At 38.5% G+C, this 13,099-nt stretch overlaps 1 protein-coding gene across 49 annotated transcripts in view; it reads left to right on the top strand.

Annotated features, from left to right (window-relative positions):
* Positions 1–4,108: 4,108 nt before the first annotated feature.
* The window catches only part of LOC124128197 (C2H2 finger domain transcription factor mtfA-like), a 98,809-nt gene continuing 89,818 nt past the window's right edge, over positions 4,109–13,099 (top strand). For 46 of the 49 annotated variants that reach the window (XR_007219619.1, XR_007219620.1, XR_007219622.1 and 43 more), the window contains exons 1-2: positions 4,109–4,256; positions 4,352–5,394. Coding sequence is in view for 43 of the 49 variants with exons in the window: in XM_046491678.2 (XP_046347634.2) it covers positions 4,536–5,394 (859 nt within the window). In the remaining 6 variants the exon portion in view is untranslated. Of the gene's footprint in view, positions 4,257–4,351; positions 5,395–10,194; positions 11,182–11,461; positions 13,098–13,099 lie in introns of those variants that run through there. The other 3 variants (XR_007219617.1, XR_007219618.1, XM_046491713.2) reach the window with 3 other exon arrangements.

Below are 13,099 nucleotides of genomic sequence, written 5' to 3'. Positions count from 1 at the left end.
ATTCAGAAATATGAATGATCAAATTGTTAAAGTCTGTTTAAGTTGAAAGATCTCACAATATCACGAAGAGAAGCCGTATGGGTACTGAGGGGCCAAGTACTGATCCAAGTACTTTTGGTGAACGGAGCATTTGATATTCAGAAATATGAATGATCAAATTGTTAAAGTCTGTTTACCTTTTGGCCTGTAAATAAGAACCTATAAATCAAGCACTGAATAACCACTATGAAAAATTATTGTATTTTAGTGCTATGTAAAGTAAATATTTGTTCATTGGAAGGCTGAAGCATTATGCCTTGTAGTATACTTATGAACTATGTAGATATACTTATACACTGAAAAACGCCTGGTGTTTTTGTACTACTCCTACTGTATTTGAGAGTATGAAAAATAAATTAGTTTTACTTTTTTATTGACTGTTGTAAATATGGTTGCTGTAAACATATATCTAAACTGCCGGAATGAAAGTATACACATAAAAAATGGATTTGACAAAAACATTGCAAACATTTTCCCAAAAGCTGCAAAACGGTAGCCGAAACAATGCAAACTTAAGGCCCAAAACACAAATATGGTACCCGTATCTTTTCCAACGAATAACCATTTACTGATTTGTTTCATTTAATGTGTAGTTTATCTAGTAAAACTCCTACATGGGAAAATGGAAGAAAAAACATAACATGTGTGTGTGTGGGAGGGGGGGGGGGGGGGGGGGGATACAGTCCCATGACCTATTCCCTTCTTCTCCCCGAGATATAAGGGGAGGTGAGGTGTGGTGAAATTGGGTTTAACGTCTCGTGCAAGATTATTGCACCTATATAGCGTGCGTGCGTGTTTGTGGCGGTGTGCGTGCGTATGTGTGGCTGTTTGTACTAGTCCGGACTGATGCCGATTTATAGTGCTAGCTCACTGGGATACCATGCCGCAGTTTAACATGAATACCCCAGCTGCACAGTATACTGACTCCAAGCCAGTATGGTAAGACGCCTTGTTTTAGCCCCTTAATGCCGAGCGCCAGACAGGCTAACAAGTACCATCTTTTCGCGTCTTTTGGCATGACGCGGCCGTAGATCGAACCCCGGACATTCCGCATTCCGAGTATGCTTGAATATGACGATTATATACAACATTCATGCGCCTTATGGAGCGAAGAAGAAATGTTATACAGTCACATCATCTGTGTCGAGGAAGGGACTGTCATCACACGCCCCTTTCAGTTAACTGCAGGGGCGGTGGGGTCGCCAGGTGGTTGAAGCGTTCGCTCGTCACGCCGAAAACCCGGGTTCGATTCCCACAAGGGTACAATGTGTGAAGCCCATTTCTGGTGTTCCCCGCCGTTGTATTGCTGGAATATTGCTAAAAGTCACTCATTCAGTGAACTGCAAGAGGAGTTCCGGGATGTCACGTGTTCATGGTCACGACTCATGTGTGAACTTCTTGATTGCTACCTACTTTAGGCATGTGTTTTATTTTGACCGAGTATGAGGCCACGCTTAATCAATTATAGATTTTTATCCAATATTGAGTGAAATGAGGAGGGCTGCCTATTCTGGAGAGACTAGGTAAACTTCAGAACGGCTTGTCATCTTTACCTCCATCCTCGTGTGCACGTCACAGACATAGGCACCAGTACATCATGACTGTCGTAAAATAAGTATCACCATAACAGTCGTAAGATACATATCACCATGACAGTCGTAACATACCTATCACCAGGACTGCCATGATATACTTATCACCAGGACTGTCGCGAGATACTTATCAACATGACAGTCATAAGATACTTATCACCATGACTGTCGTAACATACTTATCACCAGGACTGCCGTGAGATACTTATCACCAGAACTGTCGTAACATACTTATCACCGTGACAGTCGTAACATACTTATCACCGCGGCTGTCGTGAGATACTTATCAACGTGACAGTTATAAGATACTTATCACCATGACAGTCGTAACATACTTATCACCATGACTGTCGTAACATACTTATCACCATGACTGCCGTAACATACTTATCACCAGGACTTTTGTAACATACTTATCACCAGGACTGTCGTAACATACTTATCACCAGGACTGTCGCGAGATACTTATCACCATGACTGTCGTAACATACTTATCACCATGACTGTCGTGAGATACTTATCACCAGGACTGTCGTGAGATACGTATCTCCATGACAGTCGTAACATACGTATCTCCATGACAGTCGTAACATATTTATCACCATGACAGTCGTAACATACCTATCACCATGACTGTCGTAAGATACTTATCACCAGGACTGTCGTGACATACTTATCACCATGACAGTCGTAACATACTTCTCACCATGACAGTCGTAACATGCTTATCACCATGACTGTCGTAACATACTTATCACCATGACAGTCGTAACATACTTATCACCGCGACTGTCGTGAGATACTTATCAATGTGACAGTTGTAAGATACTTATCACCATGATTGTCGTAACATACTTCTCACCATGACAGTCGAAACATACTTATCACCATGACAGTCGTAACATACTTATCACCATGACAGTCGTAACATACTTATCACCAGGACTTTTGTAACATACTTATCACCAGGACTGTCGTAACATACTTATCACCAGGACTGTCGCGAGATACTTATCACCATGACTGTCGTAACATACTTATCACCATGACTGTCGTGAGATACTTATCACCAGGACTGTCGTGAGATACGTATCTCCATGACAGTCGTAACATACGTATCTCCATGACAGTCGTAACATATTTATCACCATGACAGTCGTAACATACCTATCACCATGACTGTCGTAAGATACTTATCACCAGGACTGTCGTGACATACTTATCACCATGACAGTCGTAACATACTTCTCACCATGACAGTCGTAACATGCTTATCACCATGACTGTCGTAACATACTTATCACCATGACAGTCGTAACATACTTATCACCGCGACTGTCGTGAGATACTTATCAATGTGACAGTTGTAAGATACTTATCACCATGATTGTCGTAACATACTTCTCACCATGACAGTCGAAACATACTTATCACCATGACAGTCGTAACATACTTATCACCATGACAGTCGTAACACACTTATCACCAGGACTGTCGTGAGATAGTTATCACCATGACTGTCGTGAGATACTTTTCAGTGGTTGATATCATGAGCATCGATCCATGCAATTGGGATCGATGACATGCATCAACCAAGTCAGCGAGCCTGACCACCCGATCCCGTTAGTCGCCTTTTACAACAAGCATAGTCACCTTTTACGGCAAGCATGGGTTGCTGAAGACCTATTCTACCCCGGATCTTCACGGGTCAGTTAGTCATGTAACCAGGTCGAAAATGTGAGCTTATCCTGTCCTACCAGTGGCACCCGTCACAAAGACGTGCAAAGGCAAGTCAAGTATTGAAGTGAATACATTTCCGTATTAACGAAGCCTGCATATCGATGTTCATGCACAACAGACAGGGGGCTAACAGTGCTTCATTGTAACAGTAACGATTCACTCACTTACTTTCCAGTCTTCTTCTTATCTGTTGTTATTGCTTTTTTTATCGGTAAACTTTTTCTGACCTTTTTGCGCTCCGAATAATTACAATCCACCCCTCTTCCTACGATTGGGCCATGCTACAGTTGCGTGTTGTGCTATTTAACTGGTACAATTAGCCGTCATTATGCAATAGCAAAGCTGTTATAGCAAATAAAATACAGATATTAAATGTATGTAGTTCATGATAAACTGTTTGAATATATCTTTTTAAAAAATAGTTTCGCTTGCCACTAGACGGAAGAACGATTACCTAAGGTTGCTTTCTTTAAGGTAAAACATACATACTCACGTAAGTATTGTTCCCCAAATTTAACATGGAAATTTACATTTAGTGAAAATAGACTTAAGCACCATCCCCCCAAAAAGGTGCAAAGCTACGGGGGTAATTTTAATCCTGTAAGAAATGAGAAACAGCGTGTCATGAACCAGCAGACGCCATATTATGTGTGCATAGTTGTAATATGCCGTTAGGTTAGTAGTACAGAAAAATGTTCCGGAAAATTCCGGTTGGGCTCCTCACTGCGACAGCGCCTCTCTGTGCCGACTCCCGTGAATACAACAAGTCCACGTGTCACACCTTGCAAGCGTCGCCCTGAGCTTCAACGTAGGACTCGACAACAATGGCGTTGTGAATAATAAATTTAGCGCGCACCTGTATCAAGGTTTATAACCGTTACGAATGTAAGTACTGTTCAGAATGCCTTCATTTTTCTTGTGACATAATGTTTTCGTAACCGACAAGCATCTTATGGTAACTGTATCGTTATCTGTTTCAGTGTCCTAAGCTGTAACAAAGAAGGAAGGAGACCGGTTGAACATGGCGTGGAGTCTCATTTGCATAAAGGCCCAGAAATAGCTAAATGTATGAGCTCTGAAACCTGCAAACCTGTTCGCTGCTGAAACTTTTGAAGTGAAACTTTTATATTCTTGAGGAAAGGACAACAAGCATAATCTGCAACAATGTTTATCGAAACGCTCGAGTTCACTATTCCAATAGATTTGTGTGACCTATTTTCTACTTTGAAGAAGGGACCAAGATCCAATCTTGAATTCCCGGCGTCAGTGAACTCATATGGCACAACGCAAGACGCCAGTATTCAGGTGGCTTTAAGATCAAACAAATTGACGTTCAAAGTGGACGGTGTGTCGTCTGATGCAAGCATGATATCAAAGAGTGAATGTAAGACATTAAAACTCTCTATATTTGATGTGGATCGCACATTAATGCCTCAGGAAAGTTACTATTCTGAAGCACCTTCACATTCTGTTTCCATGTCATTTCCTGCCAAAAGATCACGAGATTTTTCTGCTTCAGTGAAATCACCTCCTGCAAAGAGCAGTAGGACTTCTTATTCAGACACCTCGAGGGGAAATACACCAGTTCAATTTCAAAATCAGAATAATTCTCGTACCTCAGAACAATTGCATTCTAGAACTCCAAGTGACTCTCGTGTCAATGTGAAACTAGAACCAGAAGATCCAGATTTAATAGAAATAGAACCAGATCCAGAACCGGATGACATTGTGCCAAAGAAAGAGACTCCATACATGCAAATAGATTATTCATCAGATGTACCTCATACGCAAACGTCCCAAGCAGCTCTAGATCGACTCTCTCATCCACAATCATCACATTCTCAATCACCCGGTTCTTCATCTTCGTCTTTCCATCAAAACGTTCCACATGTGCCAGATTACGCCGAACCCAGTACTAGTCAAGTTCATCATGGTGACCAAAGTGCAGATGACTTTTTAGTGTTTCAAGAACAAGATGATAACGACTGTGATAACGACAATGATGCAGACTTTGACAATGAAGGTAATTATTGATACTTTCAATTCTCTTTGTCAGAAAAGTTGGTCAATTCCAAGGTAACTCATACATTCACATATTGAGAGAAAGCAAATTGTAGTTAAGAGTTCTAGGCTTAACCCTGATAATGGGAATATAGTGGGCTTTTTTTGAGGTAATAAATTAAAAAACTACATGAATATATGTTTCCTAAGTTATTCATGTAAGGCTTGGGCTAGAACAGGAAAGAAAAGAATTCTGAAACACTTGAGACATTAAAATAATTCTTTGCCCACAAAGAAAGTATATTAAGGCCAGAGAAAACACACATGTGTTTCCTATTTAAGCCCATCCAGAACAGGGTAGGTAGGTTATTTTGAGATGTGTTTTTTCTTCTTTAAAGAACTGTAATTTGCAGTATTCAGTAAAAGTAAGATGAAGCTGGTTTCACACTTGGTAGCGAATTGAACACATTGTGGCATATACTGGGGGGTTATGAAAGCTATAGTGCAACTCAGGGAAAGACAGGAAAAGGTTCAGGTTTGGGGACATCAGATCAGGGACAGTCAGGAAACCTGAAACCTATGTGTTTTGGTAGGGGTTGGGCATTGTCATTCTGGGGGATAAGTGGACATTTTTTTATTGCAGTTGTCTTTGGAAAAGAGTCAATAACCACAAGAAACTTGCCAAATATAGTGTTTCAACAAGATACCATAATGACCCGTAAACAGTTCAATAAACAGTGATCAGAAAGAGTTCCCCAAAGATTGGAAATTAAGACAAGTAGCCCCTGACTTTAGACAAATGGGTTGTGACATAAATAGATTTGAACATATATTTACCAGGGAATGTAAAGAACTGCATTCTTTGAAAATAACATACGAGTATGATATGACTGGGAGTTCTATTCTTACTTTGCAGGAAAACTTAACACATTTTTAATATCAATAGTGTTATATTTCTCTGTGTTAAATTATTTAGCCATATGGTTCAATGTTAAGTGTGAAATTGGAAGTTTTAAAACAGATGCCCCCTTACTGAATTAGGTGCATGCATGCAGGTTACTTGTCTGCGGATATATCCTTTGTTTATGTATGATTGAAAATATCAGTTGTTACAGAGACTTTACAATTTACATTGGAATTGACCTGCTTATCTGTATTTTGTACAGTGCTTGAACAGTTTCATTCGTTGAGAACCAAACTCCAAGTTCTTGTTTTAAACTTCGATAATCCTTGCAGTACCTGGACGTCACCAACCTCCGTGTTATTTCATCAATTTGTGGACAAGTTCTTATTACTTGCAGTAATTTTTCATCCAATTCACCCAAGATTTTTGTGGCCACTTGTCATTTTGGTCCATCTTCCCGAGGCAGGAGAGTTAACTGACTGTAAAAGTCCAGTTTCCACCCTTGCCGAACTAGGCTGGAATTTCTGGGCTCAATAGTAGCGCCACCAGTGGTTAATACGAGTTATGACCCTTCTAAATTTCTCCTATGGACCAATTAGATTCCACCTTTCGTATCGCTTGCATTTGATTCAAACAAGATGGTGGTGCCCAGTCAAGATGATCTGATCGATAATCAAGATCAATATTGTTATAAAACGAGTCTTACATCGCAAAGTGCATCAAATCACATGAGCACCTTGATTAAAATCATAAAAGGATTTGGAAAATATCTGTTGACAACGAGTTGGCGGTGCACATGCTTTACAAATCCTGCAATCGATTGAAATCATCACAACAGTTTACGAACCGGATTTTGATTTCGTTACGCATTTTTTGATTGGACTTGGCATAGACCCGTTAGCCCAGCCAAAATGTAACTTCATAATACCAGCCTAGTTTGGCAAGGGTGGAAACTGGACTTTTATTGTCAGTTAACTCTCTTGCCTCGGGAAGATGATTTTGGTCAAGTGAATTAACACATTCTTTTAAGTCATTTTCAGATAATTACCGTGAAATCACATAATAGATATGCATTAAAATAACTTAACAGTTTCGTTCGGTGCTATGAAGCACCTCATGCAATAGCATAGCTTATCTCAAGCTCCAGAATATCAAAGGGAAATAATTCAAGTAAATTGTCTCCCCTTAACCCGCAAGTTGTTGCAGCTGATTGGTTGCTTTGAAATTTTCATTTTTTTCAAAATTCATGATATATTGAATTTGATACTGTTAACATTTGATGCTTCTTTGGTTTATTTGATGAAATAGAATGTGTTGTCCATTGTTCTGTACAGTTGATAGTGATTGCCAGTGATTGCCACTGTAGAACATTCAATAGTTGTAAATTTCGTCCATTTGTAGGATATCACTCAGTTGAACAATCAAGTCCTTAGTTGAGTTATAACGTAAGACCTTGATTGTATATCTTGATTTTTCAAAAGCTGTTTCTGACTACATCTAAACATATTATTAATGGACAATGTTCTCAACATGGTGTGACGATTGATCCAGCACTGATACAAAATGTGTGCAATATTAAACTGGCATCATTTCAGTTTTCACGCCAGAAAAGTACTCGAATTCTCCTTCCTGGTGTAAAATGACCCTCATTTAGTCCTGTATTAGTTTGACATGCACTCATGAATGATAGTTCTGGCCTGAAAGCTCAGCAGTCCAGGAACTTCACTTGAAATGATACATCATTCTAAACATGAAAAAATAAACAGATCGCTATAGAAGATCACCTTTTATTCAGTTAACAGAGTTTAGAAATGTGAGCTCAATTTGAAGAATTTTGTAATGAGTTTCTGACTAGAAATCACGATGTTTCCATTTCATTTGAAAGTTTTTGATTGTTGATGCATATTTTGAAATGCAGCAAGTAACATGGGTGAAAATTGTGACAGTTCGTATTTGGAAAGTGCATTAGAGTTCACAGAAAATTTGTTTCAAACATGATTGGAACCAGTTTGTTCAAACAATGTTTTGATGTCGATGTCATAAATGCACTTTCTTAATTTTTCTTTTGCAAATTGCTGCATTTCATCATTTGAATTTTAAATATTTATTGAAATGTTGAGTAGGCTAATTATTTAATGTGTGTTTTATGCACATATGTGACTGACAAGATTGATAATGAACTAAATAGCTATTCATTTGAAAGTTCATGAAAAACCAAATCAGAAAGTGTAAGACTGACTCTTCATAATCCATCTTGTCACTTGCCATGTTGACACACCCAGTGCCACAGTATAGCGATGAAGGGGGCGTGGTTCCTGATATCACAAGGTAAGTCCACACACTGGCTTCCTGATTCAACTGTGGCCTGGGCTAGGACGTCCCAAGCTCATCAACAATAGACCAGGTCAAAAACATTGGTAAAATACTGCAAAATAAGCTCTCAGTACCATGCTTACTGGTGTACCATATTTAACATAACATCCTCACTTGTACATCATTCAACATGCAACACACTAGGTGACCTGTGGGATTCTAGATACATCATAGAGAAAGAATGAACGCAATAATATTACCACTGAATTCATAAATGAGTTTATACATCACTGTTATGGGGTTTATTATGGCAAATATGGTACACTGTGTTCCAAGAAGTCTTTATGTATTTGACAATATGGTTATATTTCTTTTCTCTTGTTTAGAACTTGATAAGTATTTGAATATATTTGGTATTTGGCAACAATTTATATTGGTTCATTCTTATGACAGTTTGGGGTATTGCTTCAATATAAAACTTATTTTGCACATATTTTTCCTGACCTGACACAAACATTATGATGTTTCCTTTAAATAGTATACATGTAGAATATTTTAATTGAATGTATGTCATATGTATATGTCATCACAGTAAAATATGGTTTTGCAAGAAAGTTTATCATATTTGTAAATGAGGGTCTTAGAAAGTACACCAAATTAATGGTGCTGTTGTTTTTTTGCAAAACCACACTTCACTGTTGATGAAATTTTATGTTGAGTCTTTGCAATCTACCCAACTTTGCTTGACATTAACCTTGTGCTATCCCATAATATGCTGATTATTGCCATCGTGCCGAATTGATACAGATCTGGTGGAGGATTATCTCCCTTTTTACTCATTGTACTCAGTGTATCGCATTTGTGCACAGTGTATTTCAAAGAGATCTGTTTCGTGGTGGCACGATACACTATACTCTCGTCTTGATGAGCGACATACATATATATATATATGTACAGTGATAACTGAAAAGTTTATTTTGACACCTGGAGATAACTATAGTTGTGATACGGAAAAAACATTTAAAATACAGTGGAGACTTGTTTCTCAACTTGCAAAGCACGAATTTTTCCATTTAAATCGAATCATGCTGTTATTAAATGCTGAGTTTGATATTACTACTTCGATGCTTTGTAATGACCAACTTTCATGAGATATAGTAAGTGACTAGTTGAATTGACTGATATGTGATATTGACGGGTAATTACTTCTGTGGAACACTCATGTTTCAGTGGTTTGAACTTTCTAGTGTGGTATTGTCTGTCTGGCCATCCTATAGGTATAGTGCACAGAGTCTTACATTTGTTTCTGCATATGTATCTGACTCATTCTTATCTGATCGGCAAAAAACTGAAGAAATGTCAGTTGCACTTGAGGGAAGGTTTTCTGTCCTGTTGCATTGTGATTGGTTGTCCTTGGCTACTGTGAATGAAGAATCTTGTTGTCAGAGGTATAGAATTCTCATACACTGGATCATGATCATTATGGAAATGGTTAATCCTGTCCAGAATATTATATATCCCTGTGGTATGAGCTTTTTTGTGGGGGAAGAAAGTTGAAAAGACAACTGAAAACAGAACTTTATAGTGACCTTTTCCTCTGCACAGGAAACCTCAGAATTGGGACGTCAGGAAGTGAGATGTTTCCCAGGCAACTAGTTACCTCCCTTTACCAAGGAGAGCCAGAAGAGGGCGCTGCTGATTCTCAAATTGACTGCCAAATTTGTGGGATTGTGTTGAGTAGAGATGACATGAGCAAACACATGGTAGCCCACATGGATAGTGAGAACAGGTGCTTGTTTGAGGATTGTGGAATTCTCTTCAGCAATGATACTGAATTGCAGGAACACCTTATGGATATTCACAGAAATCAGAGACCACATTTCTGCCCAGGATGTCACAAACAGTTTCACTTTAAGAACAGTCTTATTGAACATGCCAAGAGATGCAATGAATTTCTTAATTTGAAAACTCCAGACAAAAAGAAAACCGCTCAGTGTGAGGAATGTGGTAATATGTTTGCTTCTAGACAGAAGAAGGAAGAACACATTCGTTCCCAACATAGAGGACTGAAGTTTGCTTGTGTCTGTGGCCAGACATACTCTTACATATCGGGATTGAAACGACACATGAAGAATACTGGTCATACACAACAAGAAGACAATTTCAAGATGTCTTGAAAAAAACTGACCTGATGAGATTATGCAGTCTTCTTATGATCTTGGTTGGAAGCAGGACAATAATGGTTATTATTTATTCATGAATTAGTTTTTTGTTTATGGCATGTAGGTGATATTTGTGGATCTGTTCACTTTTGGGACATTTTGAGAACATATTTGTCCTGAGTTATACCAATTTCTCTCTGTGCTATTTTGTAGCTGTTGTCGGTCGAAGTTGTAACATGGATAATACAAATAATAACTTGTATAAGATTTAACATAACTGCAAGGTTTGACATTGACCTCAGTCGACTTGTCAAAGACAAATTCTAAGGAATCTCAATTGAGTTTCGACTTCTGCTGCGCTTGTCTCAAATCTGGCACAAATCTCATTGCCTGCAGTATGTTCTTGACCTTCAGCGATTTCTAAAGGATGGTAAGCTGACATTTTATCCCAGAAATAAAGCTGTCTTTTTAAAAAAACATAAATATCTAAATGTATAAAATCAAATCCAAATGTGCCCAGAACCATGCTTAATGTCAGGGCACAAGCTGAGATATGCTTGACTTACCAAATCATCGTAGACTTCAGATAGGTTCAGTTCTTAATTTATTCTCTTGGGTTTTGGAGACACACTTAAGTTCAAACACTCAAAACATAGTATGACTTTCAGTAGAACCAGCATTCTAAGGTCTGGACTTTCTGTTGTTTTCAGGTTACCATGGTTATGGAGAATATGGGGCCAATCAGGTGGTAGCATTTACTGAGTATGGATCACCTGAGGACAATTTTGCTTCATTCAGTTCGAACACAATTGCTTTGGCATCAGATTATCAGACCTCCAACAGGTTCTACTCCAGATCCATTCCCCAAAATAAGAAAATATATCCATGTCCACATTGTGATAAAGTGTTCGGGAAGAGCTGTGGGCGTGACTACCATGTGAAGGCCATTCATGAAAAGATCACATTTGAATGTGTTTGTGGAAAGTCGTACAAGTATAGGACTGCACTTGTGTTTCATCGGAAAACTTGTGCTGGACATTTGTGTCTTGGATAGGTGTAACTCAAAGTGCTAGTAGTCTGGGTTTACACAATATCTACATGCAACATTTGGTGGACGTTTCCTGGCTGAGAAAGCAGTGTCATCTTTTTTACATAGGGACATCACAGTTTGAAGAATCTGGAACCGATTGCTCATCTTACTGAAACCATTTGTTCTACATTGCTGTGTTTGTAATCTCAAAATATTTACAGTGCATGTCACAACTGGCCAAACACGATGTGGTACATTATTTCTGACATGGCATTCATCGCATTACTAGGCTTGATTTAAAGAACTTGATGTAACTTGCACCATGTGCATCTTGACGTGAAAACCAGGTTGCACCAGACAAAACCAGGTTGCACCTGGGTCCCATAAATTTATCAAAGTTGTACCAGGCCAGTCTGCTGCCAGTGTCATTTAATAACACATTGCCTTCAAACAATAGGGACATGTCACACATTCTTGAAGTGCCCACAGTTTGATCATATGATGACGTCAAGCCAAAGAAAGCGTGACAAATTACACATCACACAGGGATCAATGGTGTAGCATGGTAAATATGCTTAGAGGTATTGAGTGTGTTTAAAGATAAATTTTGTTTGGACAATTTCAAACTTGACATTTAAAATATTTTGACATGCATTTGGTGCATGTGGACTAATATTAGGTTGCCTTTTTCAATAATAGGTTGCACTTTTGCAAGTTTTGTATGATTAATCGAGCCCGACTTACTGACAGACTCTGCCGTGTCTTTAACAAAAGCAAGTCCTTTCATTTTACCTCCATCACGTGTCTTGATGAATGGGACGCCTTGCTGTTCAAATCTCTCACAGGCCTTGTAGACATCTTATGACTATTTTTGAGTGAATAAATCAGATTGTGACAATATTATTATTGATAGTTTTAATAAAACTGCCAATGATAATTCTTTATATTTAACTAGGATAACAACTTACAGTTAACATTCATGAACCTGTTCGGAATTCAAATCAAACCATGCCGCCAAGAATTATTGATGGGCCTTTTTGATGTCGTGATATTGGAGTATACGATTCCAGCAAGCAACTGCTCTCAAGACAATATCGATATTTGATTTGTCTTCTGGGAATGTGGCATAAGCATCACAGATATTCAATGAGTTTTGGATGAGCATGAAATTGGAAGTCAACTGTGATTTTGAGGTTTTTTGACAAGGCTAAGAATGTGTCAATAGAAAGTTACTTGGTCATTGCATGTGCATTTTTAATTAAGATTTGGTGAATAGTGTCAGGCGAAAACGGACTTGAGAACTGGTTTTTTGTTACTT

The sequence above is a fragment of the Haliotis rufescens genome, unplaced genomic scaffold (genome assembly GCF_023055435.1).
Source record: "Haliotis rufescens isolate VD_foot unplaced genomic scaffold, xgHalRufe1.0.p SCAF_9, whole genome shotgun sequence".
In the NCBI taxonomy this organism is placed as follows: Eukaryota; Metazoa; Mollusca; class Gastropoda; order Lepetellida; family Haliotidae; genus Haliotis; species Haliotis rufescens.
This window is presented reverse-complemented; position numbering and strand designations above follow the sequence as displayed.